At 45.7% G+C, this 25287-nt stretch overlaps 1 protein-coding gene across 2 annotated transcripts in view; it reads right to left on the bottom strand.

Annotated features, from left to right (window-relative positions):
• CPAMD8 (C3 and PZP like alpha-2-macroglobulin domain containing 8) overlaps positions 1-25287 on the bottom strand; it is a 1104327-nt gene that overhangs the window by 382832 nt on the left and 696208 nt on the right. For both annotated transcript variants that reach the window (XM_069217904.1, XM_069217903.1), the window contains exons 32-33: positions 23740-23876; positions 21480-21635 (exon numbers count right to left, since the gene is read on the bottom strand). In XM_069217904.1, coding sequence (XP_069074005.1) covers positions 21480-21635; positions 23740-23876 — 293 coding nt within the window. The remainder of the gene's footprint in view (positions 1-21479; positions 21636-23739; positions 23877-25287) is intronic.

Raw genomic sequence — 25287 nt, forward strand, 5'->3', positions numbered from 1 at the left:
CCAGGCAGTCAGGAACAAAGCCTGCTCTGGCAGGGGTGTTCCACACTCCTTCCAACAGGATGACCTGTGAATCAGCTTTCCAAGGCAGGGAGCTTCAAAGAGCCCGTCGCCTTTGTTATGCCAGTGCCGACCACCCTGATGCTGGGCCCATTTGACTCCTGGACAGGGGGGAAGATTAGTAGTCAGAGAGGCATGACCACCTTGAGGCCAGTTCCACCCCTAAGGTAAGCTACCTGGTGTGGACACAAAATGTGAAGTTCTGCTATCTTAGAGATGGCAGAATTAGGAACTCTGAGACAGGGTTATGCCCACTTCAAACACAAAGTGGTCATATAGAGGGCCTAGTTACCCCATAGGTAAGTAGCCCATTCGCTACTACCCTACATTCCCCTAATGCCCCTAAATCTAGTACTTAGGGGAGCGCCTGTGTAGGAAGTTGGCTCTGTATATACTATTTCAAAGTAAGCAATAGTGTGCATAGAGTCTAAGGGTTCCCCTTAGGGGTAAGATAGTGTCAAAAGTAGATAATTCTAATGCGCTATTTTGTGGCAGTGTGGTCGAGCAGTAGGCTTATCAGAGGGTAGTGTTAAGCATTTGTTGTACACACACAGGTAATAAATGAGGAACACACACTCAAAGACTTACTCCAGGCCAATAGGTTTATATACTGAAAAGTATATTTTCTTAGTTTACTTTAAGAACCACAGGTTCAAAATTTTTACATCAAACACTTTAAATGTAAGGTACTTCACTTAGATACTTTAGGAACTTTGAATGAAAACAATATCATATACAGTCTTTGTAAAAATGGCAATAAGCTATTTTCAAAGTGGACACTGCAAAAATCAACAGTTCCTAGGGGAGGTAAGTAAAGGTTAGATTAGGAGGTAAGTAAGACACTTACAAGTCTCAGTCCTGGGGCATAGGCAGCCCACCGTTGGGGGTTCAAGGCAACCCCAAAGTTACCACACCAGCAGCTCAGGGCCGGTCAGGTGCAGAGGTCAAAGAGGTGCCCAAAACACACAGTCTGCCAGCAGGTAAGTACCTGCGTCCTCGGGGGGCAGACCAGCGGGGTTTTGTGGAGCACCCTGGGGGACACAAGTAGGCACACAAAACACACCCTCAGTGGCACAGGGGCGGTCGGGTGCAGTGTGCAAAGCAGGCGTCGGGTTTTAGATTGAAAACAATGGAGGGACCCGGGGGTCACTCTAGCGTTGCAGGCAGGCACAGGGGGGGCTTCTTGGGACAGCCACCACCTGGGCTAGGCAGAGGGTCGCCTGGGGGTCGCTCTTGCACTGAAGTTCGGTTCCTTCAGGTCATGGGGGCTGCGGGTGCAGTGTTGGTTCCAGGCGTCGGGTCCCTTGTTACAGGCAGTCACGGTCAGGGGGAGCCTCTGGATTCTCTCTGCAGGCATCGCTGTGGGGGTTCAGGGGGGTCGTCTCTGGTTACTCACGGGCTCGCAGTCGCAGGGGAGTCCTCCCTGAGGTGTTGGTTTTCTGCAGGTCGAGCCGGGGGCGTTGGGTGCAGAGTGTGAAGTCTCACGCTTCACGGAGGGAAACGTGAAGTCTTTGTAAGTTGCTTCTTTGTTGCAAAGAAGTTGCAGGTTTTGAACAGGGGCCGCTGTTCACAGGAGTTTCTTGGTCCTGTAGTCCAGGGCAGTCCTCTGAGGCGTCAGAGGTCGCTGGTCCCTGTCGGATGCGTCGCTGGAGCAGGTTTTCGAAGTTGGGCTGGGGCCAAATCAGTTGTCGTCTTCCTCCTTCTCTGCAGGCTTGTAGGTCAGCAGTCGTCCTTCTTTCTTCAGGTTGCAGGAATCTGATTTCCTGGGTTCTGGGGTGCCCCTAAATACTGAATTTAGGGGTGTGTTTAGGTCAGGGAGGGCAGTAGCCAATGGCTACTGTCCTTGAGGGTGGCTACACCCTCTTTGTGCCTCCTCCCTGAGGGGAGGGGGACACATCCCTATTCCTATTGGGGGAATCCTCCAGAACCAAGATGGAGGATTTCTAAAGGCAGGGGTCACCTCAGGGCACCTTAGGGGCTGTCCTGACTGGTAGGTGACTCCTTGTTTTTCTCATTATCGCCCCTAGACTTGCTGCCAAAAGTGGGGGCAGTGGCCGGGGGCGGGCATCTCCACTAGCTGGAGTGCCCTGGGGCATTGTAACACGAGGCCTGAGCCTTTGAGGCTCACTGCTAGGTGTTACATTTCCTGCAAGGGGGAGGTGTTAAGCATCTCCACCCAGTGCAGGCTTTGTTTCTGGCCTCAGAGAGCACAGAGGCACTCACCCCAGGGGGTCAGAAACTCATTTCTCAGCAGCAGGCTGGCACAGACCAGTCAGTCCTGCACTGAAGGATTTGGTAAAATACAGGGGCAGCTTTAAGATGCCCTCTGTGTGCATTTGTTTAACTAAATCCAACACTGGCATCAGTGTGGGTTTATTAGTCTGAGAAGTTTGATACCAAACTTCCCAGTATTCAGTGTAGCCATTATGGAGCTGTGGAGTTCGTTTTTGACCAACTCCCAGACCATATACTTAATATGGCCACACTGTACTTACAATGTCTAAGAATAGACTTAGACACTGTAGGGGCATATTGCTCATGCAGCTATGCCCTCACCTGTGGTATAGTGCACCCTGCCTTGGGGCTGTAAGGTCTGCTAGAGAGGTGAATTACCTATGCCACAGGCAGCATTTTGTGTGCACGCATCCTGAGGGGGATGCCATGTCGACTTTGCCTTTTTCTCCCCACCAATACACACAATCTGCAATGGCAGTGTGCATGTGTTAGGTGAGGGGTCCCTTAGGGTGGCACAACATATGCTGCAGCCCTTAGGGACCTTCCCTGGTCACAGGGCCCTTGGTACCACTGGTACCTTTTACAAGGGATTTATCTGTGTGCCAGGGATGTGCCAATTGTGGGAACAATAGTACATTTTAGGTAAAAGAACACTGGTGCTGGGGCCTGGTTAGCAGGGTCCCAGCACACTTCTCAGTCAAGTCAGCATCAGTATCAGGCAAAAAGTGGGGGGTAACTGCAACAGGGAGCCATTTTCCTTACACCCTGGCACCAGGAAATCAGATCCTGCTGACTTGAAAGAAGACAAATCCTGAAGAGTCGCAACGGCAAGCACAGAAGACCAGCAGCTGACTTGGCCTTAGCCCCGCCGGCCTGCCTGCTGTCCTCGGCAGTTGTGCCAAAGACTACTTGCCCTGCGACTTCCTGTGCCTCCAAAAGCTTGGAAGGACTGCTAGTCTTCAACCAAGACCCAGGAACTCCTGTGGAATAGCGGAGCGGATCCCCTACATCCAGCAGGCACCCAGAAGAACTGTGAGGACTCCTAAACCCCACAACCCGACACCCAAGTTGAAGTGGGCCAACAGTGCCAGTGTGGTTCCCTGACCCTCCAGAGATGAAGCCCACCTTGGGTTTGCCAAATGTGGACGCCACCTGCAGCCTCTTTGTGCAGGCCCTCCTCTTCCGTGAGTGACCTGGTGACAAAAACCCAACGCCTCAGGACACTTGTGCACCCGAACATCCTGGACCAATGAGAAGAGGACCAAAGGTGTTCCCCCAGATCCCCCAGCCTCGTGAGACCTGAGCCCACTTGTTGATTCAGATGGACTGGACCCCCAGCCTGCTTCTATAGGCCCCCTCTACAGCAACTGCCTCTGGTGACAGTAACCCAACGCCTCAAGATACCTCTGCACCTGGCTGCCCCGGCTCAAGGAGAAGAGGACCAAAGGTGTCCCTACATCTCCAAGCATCATGAGACTGAGCCCCCTTTTTGGTTTGGCTGGGCTGGTCCCCTAGTCCCAACTGGCAGCATCTTTCTAACCAGACCATTCCCCATAGGATAACATTAGGAAACCCAATGCAGAAAAGCACCTCTGCACTCAGACACCCTTGTGCCTCCTGAAGTGACCTGTTGGTGTGGTCTTGGACCTTGCCCTATACTTACCTTAACTCCAGAAGAACAGTCTTGTAAGTGGTTGCTAAGTGCCCGAATGCAGTATATGTTCCTTTTTGCACAGGATAACATGAGGTGACCCGTTGATGCGGTCATGGACTCTGCCCCATACTCACCTTAAGTCTAGAAGATTGGTCTTGTAAGTCTCTGTAAAGTACCAGGATACAGTATGTGACTTTCCTACTTAGGTTAACATCACCGCTTCAGAAATTTCACTAAGTGTTCATTTTTCTAACCTGTAAAAATTCATAACTTGAAACATACTTACCTGATCGTGATGATCTTGGTACCTAAAATTATATAAAAAATAAGTGTTATTTTTATAAATTGGTGTGGATCTCCTTCTTGAGTAGTGTTTATAATTTATTGACTGTGTGCATGCCGCAAATCTCAACACTCCTCTTTGATCAGCCTAAGGTTGCTAGACCACACTACCCCCTAAGAGAGCACCCTGGGATTGCTAGAGCAAGCCCTGTCCACTTAAAAGGGATACCTGGACTTTTTGCAGAGTATACATCTTTTGGAATATGTTGGAAATTGCCCTTTTTGCAGGGTTATCCCCAAACATTTTGCCTTCTTCCTCCTATTTTTTTAGGTCTGTTTTTGCTGGTTTATTGTCTCTGCGCACTTTACCACCGGTAATCAGTGCTAAAGTGCAAGTGCTCCCTATAGAAATTGTACTGGTTTATCCAGGATTGGCATATTGGATTTACTAGTAAAGTGCACTAGAGGTGCCCAGGGCCTGTAAATCAAATGCTACTAGTGGGCCTGCAGCACTGGTTGTGCCACCCACATTAGTAGCCCTGTAAACATGACTCAGCCCTGCCATTGCAGTGTCTGTGTGTGCAGTTTTAATCTGCCAATTCGACTTGGCAAGTGTACCCACTTGCCAGGCCTCAACCTTCCCTTTTACTACATGTAAGGCACCCCTCAGGTAGGCCCTAGGAAGCACATCCAGTACTGTTTAAATATTTTCCTGAAATGCTGCCTCTTCTGCATTGTGTAAGTACAAACCTGATAGCTGGTGATACCTGCTGTCTAATTGGCCTTCCGCATACACATGGTCAACTTCTAGGTCCATCGGCTATGTTGTGGTTTAAAAGGGGACACCGGGCTAAAGCCACAGCAGCACCCCTAGTACATGGGTGGAATAGGCCTCACCTTTCCACTTTTTCTTCAGCCACTCACCTTTCGACCTAGTGGATGTACGTGTCCTGAAGTAATACAAAGTGATCTGGTCCCTTCACAGGAAATTTTAAATCTGATGCCTCTTTGTGATGTGGCTGCCTCAGTCTAGAGGACAACTTAGAGGAGCAGTGGAAAACACCTCTATAGTAATAGCAATCACAAGAGGATTACACCTTGTTACTATAACACATAGCTTCAGTGGTCCTAACCAACTATCCAATGGTATCCCTTGCTCTGTCTATTATCTACCGTGTATAGAGAAAACAATTTAGCATCCCCAGCTCCCTAAACAGGGCTGAGGTGCAAAGTACCTAAAGACCAGAACATGATAAACAATGTAATTTATTTGTGAAGGTCGTAGTCAGTTACAGCACATTATCTCAGAGCTCAGTTGGCCAGATGCTTGTTTTTATTGATTGTGCGAGTATTTACTATCTAGGCCTAAACCTTCAACTTCCCTGTAAGGACTCATATCAGTACTGGCTCACCAGGAGATATTGCACCTGTAAGAAGAATTTGATCCCATTAGCATGACTGGAAAAGATACAATACATCTATGAGGTTAATGTGGCATAGTCCAGTGTAAGCAGAGACTTCACCTTCAAACAAAGCTCCTTGTTCAAACCCCTGCGCCACATGTATAAGTAACAATAACCTATTTTCAGCCCACCACATCACATAGAAAGGATACTGTAGGAAGTTGGCTCTGTATGCACTATTTCAAAGTAAGGAATAGTAGCACAGAGTCCAAGGGTTCCCCTTAGAGGTATGATAGTGGCAAAAAGAGATAATTCTAATGCTCTATTTTGTGGTAGTGTGGTCGAGCAGTAGGCTTATCAAAGGAGTAGTGTTAAGCATTTGTTGTACATACACAAGAAATAAATGAGGAACACACACTCAGAGACAATTCCAGGCCAATAGGTTTTTGTATAGAAAAATATATTTTCTTAGTTTATTTTAAGAACCACAGGTTCAAGATTTACATGTAATACTTGAAATGAAAGGTATTGCAGGTAGGTACTTTAGGAACTTTGAATTAGCAAAATAGCATATACAGTTTTCACATAAATCACATATAGCTATTTTAAAACTAGACAGTGCAATTGTCAACAGGTCCTGGGGGGAGCAAGAGTTTGTTAGTTTTTGCAGGTAAGTAAACCACCTACGGGGTTCAAGTTTGGGTCCAAGGTAGCCCACCGTTGGGGGTTCAGAGCAACCCCAAAGTTACCACACCAGCAGCTCAGGACCAGTCAGGTGCAGAGGTCAAAGTGGTGCCCAAAACGCATAGGCTTCAATGGAGAAGGGGGTGCCCCGGTTCCAGTCTGCCAGCAGGTAAGTACCCGCGTCTTCGGAGGGCAGACCAGGGAGGTTTTGTAGGGCACCGGGGGGGACACAAGTCCACACAGAAAGTACACCCTCAGCGGCATGGGGGAGGCCGGGTGCAGTGTGCAAACAAGCGTCAGGTTTGTAATAGAAAGCAATGGGAGACCAAGGGGTCTCTTCAGCGATGCAGGCAGGCAAGGGGGGGGGCTCCTCGGGGAAGCCACCACCTGGGCAAGGGAGAGGGCCACCTGGGGGTCGCTCCTGCACTGGAGGTCGGATCCTTCAGGTCCTGGGGGCTGCGGGTGCAGTGTCCCTACCAGGCGTCGGGTTCTTAGAAGCAGGCAGTCGCGGTCAGGGGGAGCCTCGGGATTCCCTCTGCAGGTGTCGCTGTGGGAGCTCAGGGGGGTGAACTCTGGCTACTCACGGTCTCGCAGTCGCTGGGGAGTCCTCCCTGAAGTGATTGTTCTCCACAAGTCGAGCCGGGGGCGTCGGGTGCAGAGGGCCAAGTCTCACGCTTCCAGCGGGAAACGCGTGTTGTTTTAAAGTTGCTCCTTTGTTACAAAGTTGCAGTCTTTGGTGAACAGAGCCGCTGTCCTCGGGAGTTCTTGGTCCTTCTAGATGCATGCTGGTCCCTGTGGAAAGCGTCGCTGGAGCAGTGTCTTTAGAAATGGGGAGACAGGCCGGTAGAGCTGAGGCCAAAGCAGTTGGTGTCTCCGTCTTCTCTGCAGGGTTTTTCAGCTTAGCAGTCCTCTTCTTCTTAGGTTGCAGGAATCTGCGTTCCTAGGTTCTGGGGAGCCCCTAAATACTGAATTTAGGGGTGTGTTTAGGCCTGGGGCGTTAGTAGCCAATGGCTACTAGCCCTGAGGGTGGCTACACCCTCTTTGTACCTCCTCCCTGAGGGGAGGGGGGCACATACCTAATCCTATTGGGGGAATCCTCCATCTGCTAGATGGAGGATTTCAAAAAGTTAGAGTCACCTCAGCTCAGGACACCTTAGGGGCTGTCCTGACTGGCCAGTGACTCCTCCTTGTTTTTCTCATTATCTCCTCCAGCCTTGCCGCCAAAAGTGGGGCCGTGGCCGGATGGGGCGGGCAACTCCACTAGCTGGAGTGCCCTGGGGTGCTGTAACAAAGGGGGTGAGCCTTTGAGGCTCACCGCCAGGTGTTACAGTTCCTGCAGGGGGAGGTGATAAGCATCTCCACCCAGTACAGGCTTTGTTACTAGCCACAGAGTGACAAAGGCACTCTCCCCATGTGGCCAGCAACATGTCTGGTGTGTGGCAGGCTGCTAAAACTAGTCAGCCTACACGGATAGTCGGTTAAGGTTTCAGGGGGCACCTCTAAGGTGCCCTCTGGGGTGTATGTTACAATAAAATGTACACTGGCATCAGTGTGCATTTATTGTACTTTGATACCAAACTTCACAGTTTTCAGTGTAGCCATTATGGTGCTGTGGAGTTCGTGCATGACAGACTCCCAGACCATATACTCTTATGGCTACCCTGCACTTACAATGTCTAAGGTTTTGCTTAGACACTGTAGGGGCATAGTGCTCATGCACTTATGCCCTCACCTATGGTATAGTGCACCCTGCCTTAGGGCTGTAAGGCCTGCTAGAGGGGTGACTTATCTATACTGCATAGGCAGTGTGAGGTTGGCATGGCACCCTGAGGGGAGTGCCAGGTCGACTTTGTCGTTTTATCCCCACTAGCACACACAAGCTGGCAAGCAGTGTGTCTGTGCTGAGTGAGGGGTCCCCAGGGTGGCATAAGATATGCTACAGCCCTTAGAGACCTTCCCTGGAATCAGGGCCCTTGGTACCAGGGGTACCAGTTACAAGGGACTTACCTGGATGCCAGGGTGTGCCAATTGTGGAAACAAAAGTACAGGTTAGGGAAAGAACACTGGTGCTGGGGCCTGGTTAGCAGGCCTCAGCACACTTTCAAATCAAAACTTAGCATCAGCAAAGGCAAAAAGTCAGGGGGTAACCATGCCAAGGAGGCATTTCCTTACAGATACCTTCAGCCATTTGAAGAATTATTTTGGTTAAGGTCTCATTATCTAAGCGCAAGGAGAAAAAGGCTGAACCATCCCTATTGGTACTGTCCAAACCATCCAACAAATTTTCCTGCTGGCATGGGCTAAAGGCTGCTGCAGTAGTGAGTGTCTTTTGCTTCCTGCACTTGTTGGCATGTGGAAGTCAGTTTGGGTGAGCTGTTGACTGGGTTTCTGCTGCTGCTGCTTTCTTTTCATCTTTTGTTCCCATTGCTCAGGAACAACTGCACTACCGGTTGGGCTATCTTGTTCACTCCATGTCAAAGCTGCATCAGATTCAGTGAAGAAAACCCCAGCATTATCTTCAACCCAGTAGTAAAAAGCAGTACTTGTTGTATGCCTAGAGCCTACACTTTCTTCCTAACTGCTATGAATAAGGACATGCCACACTTTGCCACAAGAGGGATAGTCAGGAAAAAGTAGAACTTTTTTGTCCTGGACTTTATACTGCACAGCTCTCCCCGTTGCTTGAAAAATAAAATCTTGGTCTTTGAAATTGAGTAATTTGGTCAGAGGGTGTTACACTGGTAATCAATGTACTCTTTCATTTGATTAGAACGTTGAAAAGCCAGGCTGAGCAATGATGTTGGTACAAAGTCAAATGAATTTTCGTCCATGACGCTTTCCGGCATGCAGGCTATGTCAGTGTTACTACATCAAGACCTACACTTCACGTCCTCCACCCTCCCCTACAGAAAGCACACATTGTGAGGTCTTTGATCTGCCGTTTCATGTCCATGGTTCAAAGGTGGGGATCACAGTTCTATTGCTACCCCATCAGTTTCGGTTTCAAGCAAATCATATGTGGTTGTGATGGTATTTAAGACCCTATCGCACTTGTCTGGTGGTTCCACATCATCATTTGCCTCCATGATTGGAAGATCTATTGCAGCTGTTAGACTTTTTGGGGAACAGATGAGGTGGCATCTTGGCAGGTTTGGTGTACAGTAATACTGCAAGTGACTGGTGCACTCTTTGCAACAACAGGAGGATCCTGATGAGGTGAATAGTGCTACAATCTGGAGATCAGGATGCACAAGAGTGAGATGCATGAGTTTAGCTAACCTGCTGCAACCCTACCGGCACAGCTATCCACACACTGTGGTCATCAAGGCATGATCAATCAGCTCTTGGTAGGCTTCACAGTCCAGTTCTTCACTTAGCCTACGAGACAGTAGCGAGTTAGGTAGTAGGTAAGGGGCTACTCCAGAAAGCTTCTTTGTGCCACCTGTGACTCCTCACTGCTTGGTGAGTGGGTGTGCTGTCATCAGTTCAAGATTGCTGTGCAGTTGGCGCAATCACAACACTTGCTAGGGCAAGCAGTGCAGCTTTAGCAGCACAGAACAATGGTGTTGTGAAGTGATGTGCAATAGGTCTGCCAGCTCACCCTCCTAAAAAAACTGATGAAGGATATAGGAAAGTGCCATCTTTCTGGCATAGTTACCCCCACTTTTGCTTGATGTCACTGTGTTTGGACTGTAGTTCACTGGGATCGTGCAAACCAGGGCCACAGTGTCTGTGCTCTGTCCCCTAAATTTACTTGCTGATCACTTCTCACATCCACAATTGGCATACTGGTGCACCCATGTAAGTCTCTAGTATATGGTACCTAGGTACCCAGAGCATTGGTACACCTATAGGCTGCAGCATGTATTATGCCAGCCATTGGAGCCCATGCAAACTGTGACTGCCAGCCTGCCACTGCAGTCTGCGTGAAGGGGTGCATGCACCCTTTCACTGCCAAACCTAACTACTGCACTTAGACATTTTATGTCACTTCTCTGGTAGGCCCTTCAGCCCGAGAGCAGGGTGCATGTCTCCATGAGCAGGGTACCCCGACAGACCCCTGGCCAATTCCTTGACTCTGTAAGTGAGGGGACGTCATCTTAAGGTATGTAGTGGACACTGATCAGCACGAGTGGTCCAACTACATAATGGCTACACCTAACACAGGCATGTTTCAGGCCTCGAAAAATCATAAAATTTTTACTAGACCTGCAGGTCAAGTAGCTTCAATAATCTACTTGACCTAACTGTAATGTACTTGACCCGGAAACTGGTCTCAAATTGTGTGATCCTAGGCGAATATTGTATTTTACTGTCGCCTTTTTCTGCATTGTTTGATTAAATACACTAAACGTTTGCTCCATGTATAATAAATCTAGCCCACATATAGGGTACACATGATCCATGCCTCTTAGTTTACTAACAGCTTTGCCATCAGGGTAGGAGTGTTTCTCAGTTTTTGGTTTAAACACGCACTTTGAATAAATATATTACTAACGCATGATGTGGTAGCGCACTGTCATTTACAGACAGTACATTTCCAAGAAATGTCCAAAAACCTTTCCACTAACTTGCAGCTTTACTGATAAAACTATATAGTGTATTAACAGTAATCTGTGAAAATAGGGTTTCAGAAAACATGTATCATTTGCACATCACCAAGTAAAGTGTCCTAACTTTTTTTCATTCTATTAAAATACTTTTTTCATCACACAGAAGCAGAAGAAATGGTCTTTCACACGTACTGAAATATATTTAAATTGTTTGGAAAATTGACTTAGTTATATAAACGTTGTGTGTTCATTTCACGTAGGTCAGGCAGTTCACCTTACAAAATCCTGGAACTCTGCAGTCACAAGGAAAAGTATTTGCATTGCAAGAATGCAAACTGACTTTTGACCTCTCTCTCTGAACACAGAGAAAATGTGACAAGAATAAAGTTTAAAGGCATCTTAATTGCCAATTCAGTTTTCGAATTAACAGAACACCTGTTCTTTGTCCACTTGCCGGAAGGGTCGAGTACATTTTCCGAGCCCTGATGTTTGGTATCAAACATGTTGGAATCATACAACTACATCAGCTTTAGTTGCATGATACCATATACTCTGAGGAGTTCCCTAAGGGAATCCCCTTGTTCGGTCTGTGCAGCCTTATAGGGTCCAGCTGCGAATACATGCTGCTGCTGATCCCAGACACTGTTCTGCCCTCCTGCTGATGAGCCAGGCTCAGGCCAGAGGAGCAGAACAAATGATTTCCTGCAACAAAAAGATGTGACCACAACTCCCTGTGTATTAGGTGTCTAAGGCTGGGGTGGGGTGGGGTGGCCTCTGAGCACCACCAGACTGCTATGAAGGGCAGATTAGGTGCCCTCCTTGCATAATTCGGTTTGCACCAGTTCAAGAACCCACGGTTCCCACCCTGGGGCACAACTACACAAAGGACAGGGGAGTGACCACCTCCCTGTCCAGCTCCTCCCCTATGGAGGTGCCCAGAGCTCTGCCACGTGGGTACTTGATTCTGCCATCGTGAAAACAAGATGGGCAGAGGCCCCTGGAAGCATCTGGTTGGTTAGGCCAGGCAGGTGATGTCCTTGACCCCCTCTGAGAGGTAGGTGACTGCAGAGAGTGACCAACCCCCTTTTAGAGTTATTTAAGGGCTTCCTTGTGAGTGGGTCCTCAGATTTGTCAAGAAAGACTCTACAAGAAACTCTCTGTAAGACATCTTCTGCCCCTGGCCTCTGGAACTGCTGCTGGTCTTTGCCTGGAACCAAACAAGTCTGCTTCTGGTGGGAAGTCTCCCACTGCAAAAGTGTTTCTCCGGATTCTGCAAGAATTCTGCAGCATCCAAGGCTATGCATCATCCAGGGTCAGAAGAACACTGTTTGCACCAGGAAGCACAAAGGAATCTCCCTTGGAATGAAGGAGTCACTCCCCTGCATCCGCATGCACCTCAAGACAACGTGGACCGGTTGGTGGGGTCTGCTGTCTCTGGACATTTGAAGATCCTGCTTCACAGGTGGCGAGTCTGTGGCCTCCTCTGGGTCCTGCTTGTCTTCTATCCAAGTTATTAGACTGTAGGCCCTTGCGCCTGCCACTGGACTAGCACCCTTTTGCACAACAACTGTTGCACTTGCAAAGGTTTGTTGACTCTTCTTCTGGGAGATCTTCAGGCTCCAAGGAGCCCCGGCCTCCAGCACTTTGCAAACCGAAGATCAGCTCCTGTCCTGCAACTCTTGAGACGTGGGACTTCTGTTTTGCTGGGCTGGTAACATCTCCTTCTGACTCCCTGTGTCCGGCCCCTGTGGGTCATTCGTGGGGGCTCCACTGACTTCTTTTGGGCTTCCTGTGTGCTGAGGGCCAGCTCTGACTCCCCCTCCTGGGTAGTCTCCTGGACCTTACCGATCCCCACAACTTTGCAAATCCTTCTGCAACTCCTATTTTCACTTGCCAGTGCTTTTTGGTGACCTGACTGGTGACTGACCCTCTTGTAATCCGGCAACCGTTGAGGGACAGCTCATAGACGACTCTTAGGATCTCCATCAGCTCCTGGACCCTACAGCTGGACTTCTTCTTCCACCGTCTTGCAGGAACTTCATCTTCAGGAGGGTGGGCATTGCCACCTGCACCACCTGGGCACCTCCTTGGGTGCTGGACTCTATCCCCTTCCTTTGCAGCTCCTCCACGTCCAGAATCTGTTCGTGGGTTCCACCGGCCTGGTCGACGGGTCACGAGAGTCGCTTCTCCCCTCTGCATCCGGGTCCCTGGTGTAGGTACTTCTGTCTTCTGGGTATCCTGGGGGTAGGGGCACTCTCCATCCATCCTCTTGCCTGCTGGTTTCCTCGGGGTCCGCTGGGAAGGGTCCTGAATTCCACAAACTCGAGCCACTACTCTCTGTGTTAGCCTATGGGCAACTGGATGGGTAACTGACTTACTCCTAGTTGATGGGGTCACCTGCTGCACTTAACTCTGGTGTTCCTAACTGCCCACAGCCCCTAGCTAACCACCGCACTTACGTTGGCTGGAGTCTTACTTTCACATTTCTTTTTTTAGTATATAGTTTGGCCCTCCCCTAGGGCCCTGTACATTTCTATGCTATTTCTGATGGTTATTTTATGTGTATAATTGTATGCAATATCTCCACAGGAAGATATACCAATGGCAGTTTAGTAGTCGTGCTGTAGTAAAGAATTGTTTATCTTTGCAACACTTTTGTGGTTCTTTCTTGTGATTAAGTTATTGTCTGACTACTGTGGTATTGCAAATGCTTTACATTCCTCCTGGATTATCTTTAGCTGCTCGCCTCTGCTACCCCAGAGGGCGTCTGCTATCTGGACGAACATTCACTATCACTAAGGGTTGCCTGGACACAGTACAGAGTGCCACACCATAGGTGTACACCATAAACTGAGCCAGCCTCCTACAAAGGAGAAAAAAGAAAAAAGATCCTCTTTCCCCAACACACCTCATTTCCAGAAACAGAGACGTTCCCCTCTCTTACCACTAGCTGCCAGAACTATTTCCTCAATATATCCAGAGAGGAACAAAAATAACTGGCAGCCGCTCTCATCAGTGATCTCATCAGATGACTTCGGAAGTCCCAGGACCTCTATGGGCTAAGGAGACAATCATCCAGTTTCTTCAAGAAAGTGTGAGGCCTCCCAGTGAATGCATTGCACGTCCAGAGATGTATCTGACAAGGAATATTCATCTTAGCTCCTGTTAGACAAGGCATATTTGGTGTGGTCTCCCCCAACATTTTGTCTCTACTTCCTAAGTTGTTGTTGTTTGCTGGACTCTGTGTTGGCTGTTTTTGTTACTCTGGGCACTTTACCACTTCTGACCAGTGCTAAAGTGCAACTGCTCCCTAAGTGTAAATTGTATGTGTAATTGGCTTTTCCATGATTGGCATATTTGATTTACTAGTAAGTCCCTAGAAAGGTGCACCAGAGGTGCCTAGGGCCTGTAAATCAAATGCTACTAGTGGGCCAACTGCTCTGGTTGTGCCACCCACATGTGTAGCCCTGTAAACATGGCTCAGACCTGCCACTGCAGTGTCTGTGTGTGCAGTTTTAAACTGCCAATTCGACCTGGCAAGTGTACCAACTTACCAGGCCCAAACCTTCCCTTTTTGTACATGTAAGGCACCCCTCAGGTAGGCCCTAGGTAGCCCCATGGACAGGGTGCAATGTATGTTAAAGGTGGGACATGTACTGATGTGTTTTTACATGTCCTAACAGTGAAATACAGCCAAACCTGGTTTTCACTGTTGCAAGGCCTAGCTCTCTCATAGGTTAACATGGGTCTGTCTTTAAATATCCTTAAAGTGAAGTTTCCCTCTGAAAGCAGATTGGAATCTGGAGTTTGGGGTCTCTGAACTCACAAATTAAAAATACATATGTTAGTGAAGTTGGTTGGTAGATTATTAGTTTGAAAATGCCACTTTTAGAAAGTGGGCATTTTCTCACTTAAACCATTCTGTGACTCTGCCTGCTTGTGTATTCCCTGTCAGGGTCAGACTGACAGTTGGGCTGTTTGAGAGTCCCCTCTAGACAGTGACACAAAGGGAGCTGGGGTGTAGCCTCATATCCTGATGAGCCATCTGAGCTAGAGAGGAGGGAGGAATGTTCTATTACACCTGAATGGGCTGTGCCTGCCTTCATACAGTGCAGTCTCCAACCCCCTGGTGTGTGTCTGGCTCCAGGCCTGGGCAAGGCAAGATCTTGTGAACAACAGAGACTTTCCTTTGAAGTTTGCCTACTTCAATGGCAGAAAGGGTTATAGGTAGTGGACCCAAAACCCCAGATTTTTAGATCACTTCTGGAATCAAGAAGAACCTCTGCCAAGGAGAAGAGCTGAGGAGCTGGAGGAGGAGTACTGCCCCTTTGCCTGTGACTGTGCTTTGTTGGGTTGGCCTGCAGTTGCTGCTTCTGCCTGAGAGAGAACAAAGACTGGACTTTGCGGTATATTCCTTCTTGTGAAGAATCTCGAAGGGTTTGGACTGAGCTTGCCTCCTGTTTTGAAGTCTCGGGCCATCAAAGACTTCCTGTGTCAGCACCTGGACTCTGCTGAGACTTTTGCCCTGCCAAGTGGTGCCCTATCCAGTACCTGGGCCCTGGAGAGGTGAAGTTGACAGAACAAGGACTGCAATCATGCACAGAACACAGTGCTGGAAAAATTTCAACACACCACCTGCAACACGGCTGAAAAACGACACGCCACCCACTTTGCGGCTAAAATCGATGCTCCACCTGCATCGTGGCTGGGAGATCGACACACCGTGGCTGGAAAAACGACGCAACACCTACTTGCAGCTGCTGATAACAACACAAACCCCATGCAGCACAGTTTTCCAACACTGTGCGGCCGGATTTCTCATGCCTCATCGCTGGGTGTTAAAAATCAACGTAGGTCTGCGTGGATCCGAAAAGCCCGTCTGGAAATTGAGGCATCGCTCTCTTGCGGGATAGAAAAACGATGCATCACCGACCGGACCGGAAAAGAAACAACTCATGCCTTCACTTGCGAATAAGGAATTAACGCATCACTGACTTTTTCGACTCAGGCTCACCTGTGCGGCTTTACTTTTGACGCAAACCAGGTACTTTGTGTAAAATCAATGTTTCCATTGTTTTCTATGGAGTAAGACTCTTATTCTTTTGAAAATTCATATCTTGACTTGTGTATATTGGATTTGTGTCATTTTGGTCTGGTTTGATTTTCAGATACATATTACCTATTTTTCTAAACTGGTGTGGTGTCCATTTTGTAGTATTTCCACTGTATTACTGTGTGTGTTGGTACAAATACTTTACATATTGCCTTTGAGATAAGCCTGACTGATTGTGCCAAGGGAGTGAGCAGGGGTTATCTAAGTGTGTATCTCCATTGCCCTGACTGGAGCGAGGGTCCCTGCTTGGACAGAGTGCAAACTGACTGCCATCGAGAGACCCCATTTCTAACAACTACCTTCATGCCGAGACAGACCCCCTAGGGAAACCACCCAGGCTAGCATACTTACGCGGCAGCAAACATCAACCACTGGTGGCCATCTGGAAAAGGATGCGACGAATCATTGGAGAGGGCCTTGCCAGCCACCACCTCCTGCAATGCAGGGGGTGGTGGGACTGGACTCCCAGCGTGTGTGCCTCAGGTGGGGGACAGCATAATTTTGGTTCCTGCCAGAAGCAGGCTGCCAGAATGGAACCCACCACCTCACTCATCAGCCCCACATAGCACCTTTCAATCACTACAGATGCCGGCCGGGCCAGCAAAGAAGAACACAGTATAAGACAGTATTTTTTGATGTCAGGATGATGATTTGACAGCAGGATATTTGTCAGCTTCTAGGGCTGAGGCCTGGAGATCCTCTACTTTCCATCCAGCATCTCCAGCAAGCCACAGCATACCCATTCATACACACTGAGGGGTTCAAAAATCTCTGGGTGGACATTGAAGCATCCCTGTCAATCACAGTATTTCCCTCTTCTGCAGAATCTAAGTTGCTTTCTACTCAAGACTTAGAAAAGAATCATTACAACTTCTCCACCTCCAAAAGATACTGAAGATGTAGCAGTTGCTGTCTTAAGATAATAAACAGACTTATTGGCTGGCAACAATTTCTCAGCAGAGGGTACTTCTGCAGTAGTCTCCTCAGCGGATGTATGATGGAAAAACACATGTGTATATCACACATGCCTTAACAATGCAGTCTCAACAACGACTGCGTCTTTACCATGCATTTCTTTACCATGCATGCCTTTACAACTAATTACGTTGTAAAAACTTGTATGGTAAAGAAACATTCATGGTAAATTCTCCCCCTGCCCCGCCCCCTTACAACTGGTAACATACACCACCCCGCCCTGAACCCTAAAACCAACTCCGCCCTGTCCTAACAACTACCCCTGCCACTGCCCAGAACACTAAAACCAACCCTGCCCTGTCCTAGAAACTACCCAGACCCCCACCCAGAACCCTAAAACCTACCATGCCCTGTCCTAAAAACTACCCCTTCCCCCTGCCCTGAACCCTAAAACCTACCCTGCCCTAAAAACTACCCAACACCCTACTCTGAACCCTAAAACCTACCCCGCCCTATCCTAAAAACTACCCAACATCCCTCCCCCGCCCTGTACCCAAAAAACCTATCCCCATACTGTCCTAAAAAATACCCCGTCCTGAACCCTAAAACCTACCCTGCCCTGTCCTAAAAACTACCCCAACCCCTCTGCCCTGAAACCTAAAACCTACCCTGACCTGTCCTAAAAAACTATCCAACCCCTCCTCCCCTGTCCTTTAACCTAAAATGCCCCCCCCACAGTACCCTAAAGATAACACCGTCCTGACCCATAAAAGCTAACCTGTTTTGTCCAAAAAAAACTACCTGACCCCTCGCCCTGAACCCTAAAACCTACCCCACCCGGTCCTAAAAACTACCCCTACACCCTCTTCCCCGCCCTGAACCCTAAAACATACCCACCCTGAACCCTAAAACCTACCCGATCCCCCATCCTGAACCCTAAAACCTACCCCATCTGTCCTAAAAACTACCCCGACCTCCCGCCTTGAACTCTAAACCTACTCCACCCTGTCCTAAAAACTACCTGACCCACCTGCGCCCGTCATGTACCCTAAAACCTACCCTGCACTGTCCTAAAAATTACCCCGACCCTGCCCTGTCCTAAAAACTACCCTAACCTCCCCCCACAAACCCGGCCCCAGCCCCTCTTACCTCTCTCCTCTGCTCTCTGCTCCTTCCTGTTCCGCCCAGACAGCTAGACTGCTCTCTCTGTGGTTACCATGCATTTGAGTGGTAAAGGTATGCGTGCTAGATGCATATACTTGATAATGGCAACGTGGTAAATGCATAGTGTTGCATTGACCGTGTTGTAAGTGATGTTTCCCTCCTCAGCTGTCTTCATAATTCTCAGTTCATCTATGGGCTGAAGAACCAATAATCCAACATCTTCACGTTGGTGTGAGGCCTCTGAGTGACTGCATCACAAGTCCATACGTATCACCAGTTACATATTTGTGCAAGAGGCATAGAGAAAAAAAAAATTCTGACAGCCACAAATGTCATGCTGACCACCGATCTAAATCTCCTAGCCCAAGAAACTGAAGATTACAAAGGTCTTCACTATGAGGATTTAGACTCGGATGAGTCATTTTCTAATTGGAGGAGTTCTCTTGTGTATTCTTTTTTTTAATGATATCTATTGATTTTCGATGAATAATTCTGTAAGCATTTACAGTTCTAAACAGTGGCATCCAAAGTGCACCTGCAAAAACACACTACAGCACTGACCACAAAACAAGTATTCTGAAACAGCATTGTCCGATCCCAGGATCTTGATTCACAGATAGAGAGCAAATTCCCTAGCTTCCAGATTTCATATTGTATTCCTGATAGTCTTCGACAATTCCAAGCAATAGTTTTGATGTGATCCATAACATAAAATCTAAATTTAGTAACTACATTTCTTCAACTATACGGGGGTCTAATCTGTATACTTCTATTTTGTTATATTTGTGTCCAAATGTATGTCTTCACAGCTTGGTCGAGTTTAAGAGTTGGTGTGGAAGACATTTAACTGCAGAAGTTTGAAACTGGCATTTCTGGATATTTTAGATCATAGAACATCACTAGTGTCCAGTCAGTTTTTCTGGCTCCATACCCAAATCTTGCTGCAATTTGTCTTTAAAAGTAGTCACAAGCCGCCACTGTTTCCATGAGCTTTCATACTGAGCTACAAGGACGTGTAATGTATGGATTGCAACACCAGAGATCAGTACCTCAACTATTTTTGGGACAATCCAAATAAAAGTAAAAGCTCATCCACTAGTTCTGCTTGATTCCAGACTGCGGGACCCTATGATGAATACCTTTGTGATTCCCATAGTCTGTTTTGGCTAAAAATAAAAACACATTATGCTTAGATCACCATGCCTAGATCAACATTTTTTGAAGGAGATGATTCTTGTTGATTTCTTAATTAAAGCTGTGGTAAAGAAGATATATAATACGGCTAACTCAACCTCTTCTAAGCCGCAAGAAAACGAGAGTAGGAAATTAGATGTAGGTATGTATATGGTATTTCTGTAGCGCAAACCTATTGAAAACTCAGCGGAGTGCGGTACAAAGTCAGATACGAAGTCCACAAGTGATAGGAGAGGTAGCTTGTTGGAGGATTGTTAAAACATTGTGATGTAGTTTTCTTAAAAGAGGCGCGTCTGCAACTCATTCCTAAAATGGAACAGCCTTGGGACAGTCCTGGTGGATAGAAGAATGTTGTTTAAAATCCTGAGTGCATAGATTAAAAAGGCATGCTGCTTGTCCTTTCTGTTTTTTACACTTCTTAGTTTGTAGTCTGATGGTGTCTTGGCTGCATGTGTTTCGGTGAGCTTGCCTGCAAGATAAGCAAACGTGCTGATTGTGATAGTTTTGTAAATGATGTAGCTGGTTTTGAAGATGGTGCGGGTCGGCAACGGAGCAAATGGAGTTCCATCAGAAAGGGGGTGTTGTGATCATATTTCTTCAGGCCCTGGATCAGAAATGCTGCGGCATGAAGTATGTCCTTAAGTCGTACCAATGTGGGGCCTGGTAAGCCATGGAGCAGGCCATTACCACATCCAGACTGGAGAATACGAGGGCTTGAATAGTGGTTCTGAAGCTGCTTTTTGACATACATGTCTTCAATTTCTTCAAAAAGTAGACCTCAAACCAGGTTGTCTTTGTTTTTGGCAGTGTGTTCCTTGAGGGTTATGTTGATTTCCTGGGTGAATCCAAGGGACTTTCTGTGAAAGCTGGGATTCAAAAGCTGTCAAGATTCATGTCATCCAGCTTTGCCCTTGCTTGTCCATTGCTAGTAGCAAGCAGCAACGTGCTTGCGGGTACTCTCCTATTACAAACCCTTGAACTGGTTCTGAGCTACAGACACCCACCCTTTTTGGTGTCATATTGTTGGAACTACATTTTGGGGTGTAGGGCAGAATATTTTAGCCCAGTCTTCTGTCACTGAGCTTGACAGACAAGCTCCTGAGGTATTGCAGTAGAGACACTTGGAATATACAGGATGACTGCATGGAAATTCTCAGAGTGGCAAAAGTGTCCTTCCATTAGCTCTTCACATGCATTGAAGTGTAAGAAGTTGTGCTTATGCTGCATTTGCAAGCAGACACACCAAGAATAATGCAGTACTATCTTATCTTCTTTATTTTTTTAAATTCAATTTAAAGTACTTTTCTATTAGAGTTTATTTAGCTTCTATCACTGCTTACCATAAGTGTCGTTTTCAGGCATCTTTTTCAAAGCTCCAGTGATTAAGGATTTCCTGGAGGGAAATGTTTCCTCCAGTTAATAGGCCTTCCCCTCCTTGGGAATTGAATGCAGTGCTCTCTTAACTGATGGGACCTCTGTTTGAGCCAATGCACTTGGCAGATTTAGACCACCTTTTGTGGAAGTCTTCTTTTTTAGTAGCTGTTAATTCTGCCAGGAGAGTGAGCAATCTTCAGTCTCTATATACCGTTGAATCATACACAGTATTCTATCGTAAAAAAAGTCCCATAAAAAACTAACTCATTCTTCTTTTCTCACAAAAGTTGTTTTTGATTAATCAGGCCATTTCCTTACATATAGTGAACATCACGATTCAGTAAATGTTTGTTACCTGAGTTTGAAGAGAACTTTCTGTCCGTTAAACATCAGAACTAGGTCATCAGGATGTAGCTTCACTAAGCCACATTCACACATTTACTAACAATCATGCTTTTCTCTGTTCTTACATTTTACATTACATGTTTTAGTTTTTCTGTAAAACTCCCTGATGCAATGTACAGCAGCTAGTCCTTTTTGTGGTATGGGCTTGATTTTTATTTCATTGAGCTCTGTTTGCTGCTTACAGATAACTGCAGTGCATTAGATGAACATTTTCAATATGTACATTTGCAACCAATACCTAATATGTAAAACCATTGTCCAGGATTTTTGCAAACTAGACTTAAACCTGATTTTCTTCACAGTTATAAATGAGTTTCTGTGGGGCACTTAGAGACAATTTAATTGTATTGACAGACTTGTACATAAATATTCAGAATAACAATACTAGACCATCTTGAAATACTTTTATCCATAATATCTGCAAAGGCTGTACAAAAGACACTTACCACAGCAGACTGGAGGATCTTTTTATTGTGCTTGTTTAGCTCAAATGTTTCCTGATAATCCAGATTAGTTGATGCTAAAGAGACTGTAAGATTCACTCCTCCAAAATATGAAAGTATAGCATACTCTGACAGTGCTTGTAATGCTACACAAGTGTCCTAGGGAAAGAATGAGAACATTACCTATGAAAGTTTCCTTGAGGAATAAGGATATTAGCTGCACATACATCCTAAAACAAGAAAACTCGTGTTTTCTGCTAGGTTTCTTTCAGTTAGTTCAGAACAGCTATATAATTAGGGTAAAATGCATGACAGTATTACTTCTATAAAGTATTAAAGCTAATTAACTTAATCTAACTGACCAAAAGGATATATATAAAAGGATAGCCCATCAACAATTCAGGAGACAGAGCACGTGTATAGATGTTTTTTAAGGTTATCCTCAAGCATTGTGAAGCTCGGTTTGTAGAAATTAAGTCATCTGGATGATTTCAGGTTAGAATATCATTAGCAAAAATATTGTCTGACACAAATATTGTGCCCAAATTATCATTTGCAAAATTGTCACCTCATTTGGTGTAGATATTCTATTGTTAACACCAGTAGGGCGATTTTATTGCAAACAGCGTTGAGGAAACAGTACTCTGTTCAGACATTGTTTTTGGTACAATATTCTGGTACCATCCCATTTGGGTAAACATATGTTGGCCGAGTTTGGATTATCTGGTATTTGCACATAAAGTGATGTACCGGTACAGGAATTGTCAAACGAGAAATTGTTGTTCTGTTACCTATTATGTGTAAAACTGCCTAGTTTATATATAGGAAGCAGTATAATAAGATACTAATGCATTACCAATGTAAGTAATCAGAGCTGATGGGAAACACACATGATCACACTGGAGTTTCTTGCAAAATGTACACATACAATGGACATGTAATGGTCAGTTTATCTGGAAACAAATGAGATTTTATACATTTTGTACATGATTATAAAGAAAGTACCAGTCCCAATTGATTACAGTTTGGCCACTTACTCCTAGAATTACTTCTATGTTGCATGTATGCATGTTTTATTGACATATCGAGACATAAAATCTCATAGTCATACTAAAATTACAATTAAAAGGACAAGAATTAAAAATATATCAATATAAAATACATCTTATGCAACAATATACACAATCATTTAGTAACTCTCCAAGTTTGTAGTACCAACAGCTTTAAAACTACAGTAATAAAAGCCAAAGAACCAAGGTGCACAATACTATACATCTCAATATATTAAATAAGATCAAAATAAATGCTCAAATATTTGGCATATACTGTAATTAAAACAATCTATAAAATCTGCTTTAGTTAAACCCATATAAAAACATTCCTACTTGAGGCTGGGCTAGTAGCCATGTGCAAAACTTCACAGATACAAAGGCTCTTATCATAGCCCATCCCATCCGTGTACTTTGAAAGCTTCTACGGTAGATAGACCCAGTCAATGACAAGTGATTGGCTTAGCACTTACTGCCACTGTTTATGTGTCACATTTGCACATTTAATAACCATTAAACATTGATGATAATACAGAGATATTTTTGTTTTTTAATTTCATGTTTCGAGGCCGGGCCAAAAACCCTGTTCAAAACATCGCAAATAAGAACTCTTGTTCTGAACCATCCCATCCAAGTGCTATGAAGGCTCTGCAATGTCTATGTTAAACAACAAACATTCATTACACAGTTCATCTATGTTTATCAGATCTATACCTATCAAAGTGATTAAAACCTGAAAGCGAGAAGAGTTGTAAAATCGAACAGCATATAGTGCAGAGGAGGCACTTTTCGGCTGCCCTTGTCTTGGCTTTTGCTAAGACTGCAGATCACTCCACATTAACAGCGGAAATGTTGATCACAGCGGCCATCGGGCAAAACCAGTTGCATGTGAAACTCACCTGCTACCAAGAGAAACTCCTTAACAGCTTTATTGCTTCTTTTGTTTTGCAGGTTGCAACCCAACACTTTACCATCTCTATTGGTTTTCTCCAAACAAAACGGTTTGGTTGAAAACACTCTACCTTGTTAAAAAACATATATTTTTATGTTCCATTTCTTCATTTTGCTTTAGCAGGAAAATGTATTTGCTCTACATATTACACTTGATAAAATACCTTTGCACTTTCTAGGATAAATGGATCAGGACACAAAACCATATACATTTATGCCACTACAAAAAGCAGGCACCTCGATGGACATTCTGGTTTGATTACCTGTGTGGATGAGAAGCCCCCAAGGGCATTTCTTTGCTGAGAGAGCCATTTGACAACAGGCAGTGCTGAAACAACGTCACCCAGGAGTGTGTATGTGAGCAGGGCATAGGCTGTCATTTCCACTTCTGCAGAAACCACTAAAGAGGTAACAAACAAGAGCAAATAAACAGTTTTCAGGATTGTTAGAAAATAATTTGTTTTGTTGCGTTGTATATGGTGGAAACTAAGCTAATTCTCCCAAGCAAGGGAATCTGTAGGTGCAACAACACAGTAATATTGGTTAAAGAAATTCTACAAAAAGCCACAAAGTGCACAACTTTTGAAGGTGGCTTGATTCATTCTGTCCCAAAATTCCCCAGTCTTCTATTCTTCACTGAGGAGAATGTAGAAATGTTTAATAACTGTTGCAGTGAGGCTGGGCTATATCATTTACCTTCATGTCAGCTCAAAATCAATGGTCAGAACCTTTGTACAGTTCAGTATCTGCTGTAGACGAATGAGAAAACTAACCCAGGGAAGTCAGTCATGGAAGACAGTAAAGGCACCACTACCCATTATTTCTCTGACGCTTCACCGTATAAGACATATATGTATAATAATAGAGACTCCAAAAGGTATTTTACACATAACTGTGGCAATTTAATCAAATTTAAAGAGATACTGACTGTCGCTGTAATTCATCGTAAGAGTTTTCCAACCAGTTGTAATTTCCTCATATTATTAGCATATAATATTGACAACATTGTTATACATGCTGGTGGAAATGGCCCTCTCTACAGGGTCACCCCCAAGCGTTTTGCCTTTCTCCTCCTACTACTTTTTGTTGTATTTTTGCTTGCTGCCCTTAAGAATTTGTACACTTTACCACTGCCAAGTGCTAAAGTGCTTGTGCTCACTCCCCAGAACATGATTTGGTTGGCATATACCGGATTGGCATGTTTAATTTACATGTAAGTCCCATGTAGAGTGGCATACCCTATACCCAGGGCCTGTAAATTAAATGCCACCCCTGGGCCTGCAGCACGTATTGTACCACACACTTAACTAGGACTTTAAAACATGCCTCAGGCCTGCCATTGCAGCCTGAAAGCAGTGTCCCACTGCCATGTCGACTTGGCATTTAAAATCCTTTGCCAAGCCTTAAACTCCCCTTTTATTACATATGCCACCCCTAATGTAGGCCCTAGGTAGCCCATAGGGCATGATGCTGTGTAATTGAAAGGCAGGGCATGTACCTTTTGGTTTTTCATGCCCTAGTAGTGAGAAACTCCCAAATATATTTTTTTCTCTAGTGTGAGGCAAACCCCTCCAATAGGATAACTTTGGGGTGTTATTATATTTAATAAGCTGTAATTCCTAAACCAGTACCTATGGACGTGTATTGATAAACCCTCCTTAATGGTAAGTTGGATTTATCATTACAAGTTTGAAAATGCCACTCTTAGAAAGTTTACATTTTCCTGCCCTTAGCCCTCTGACTTGCAGCCTGCCTTGGGTCACATGACTGGGAGTAACTGATAGTTGGAACTTTGTGTATTCACCCCAGTC

The sequence above is a fragment of the Pleurodeles waltl genome, chromosome 12 (assembly GCF_031143425.1).
Source record: "Pleurodeles waltl isolate 20211129_DDA chromosome 12, aPleWal1.hap1.20221129, whole genome shotgun sequence".
In the NCBI taxonomy this organism is placed as follows: Eukaryota; Metazoa; Chordata; class Amphibia; order Caudata; family Salamandridae; genus Pleurodeles; species Pleurodeles waltl.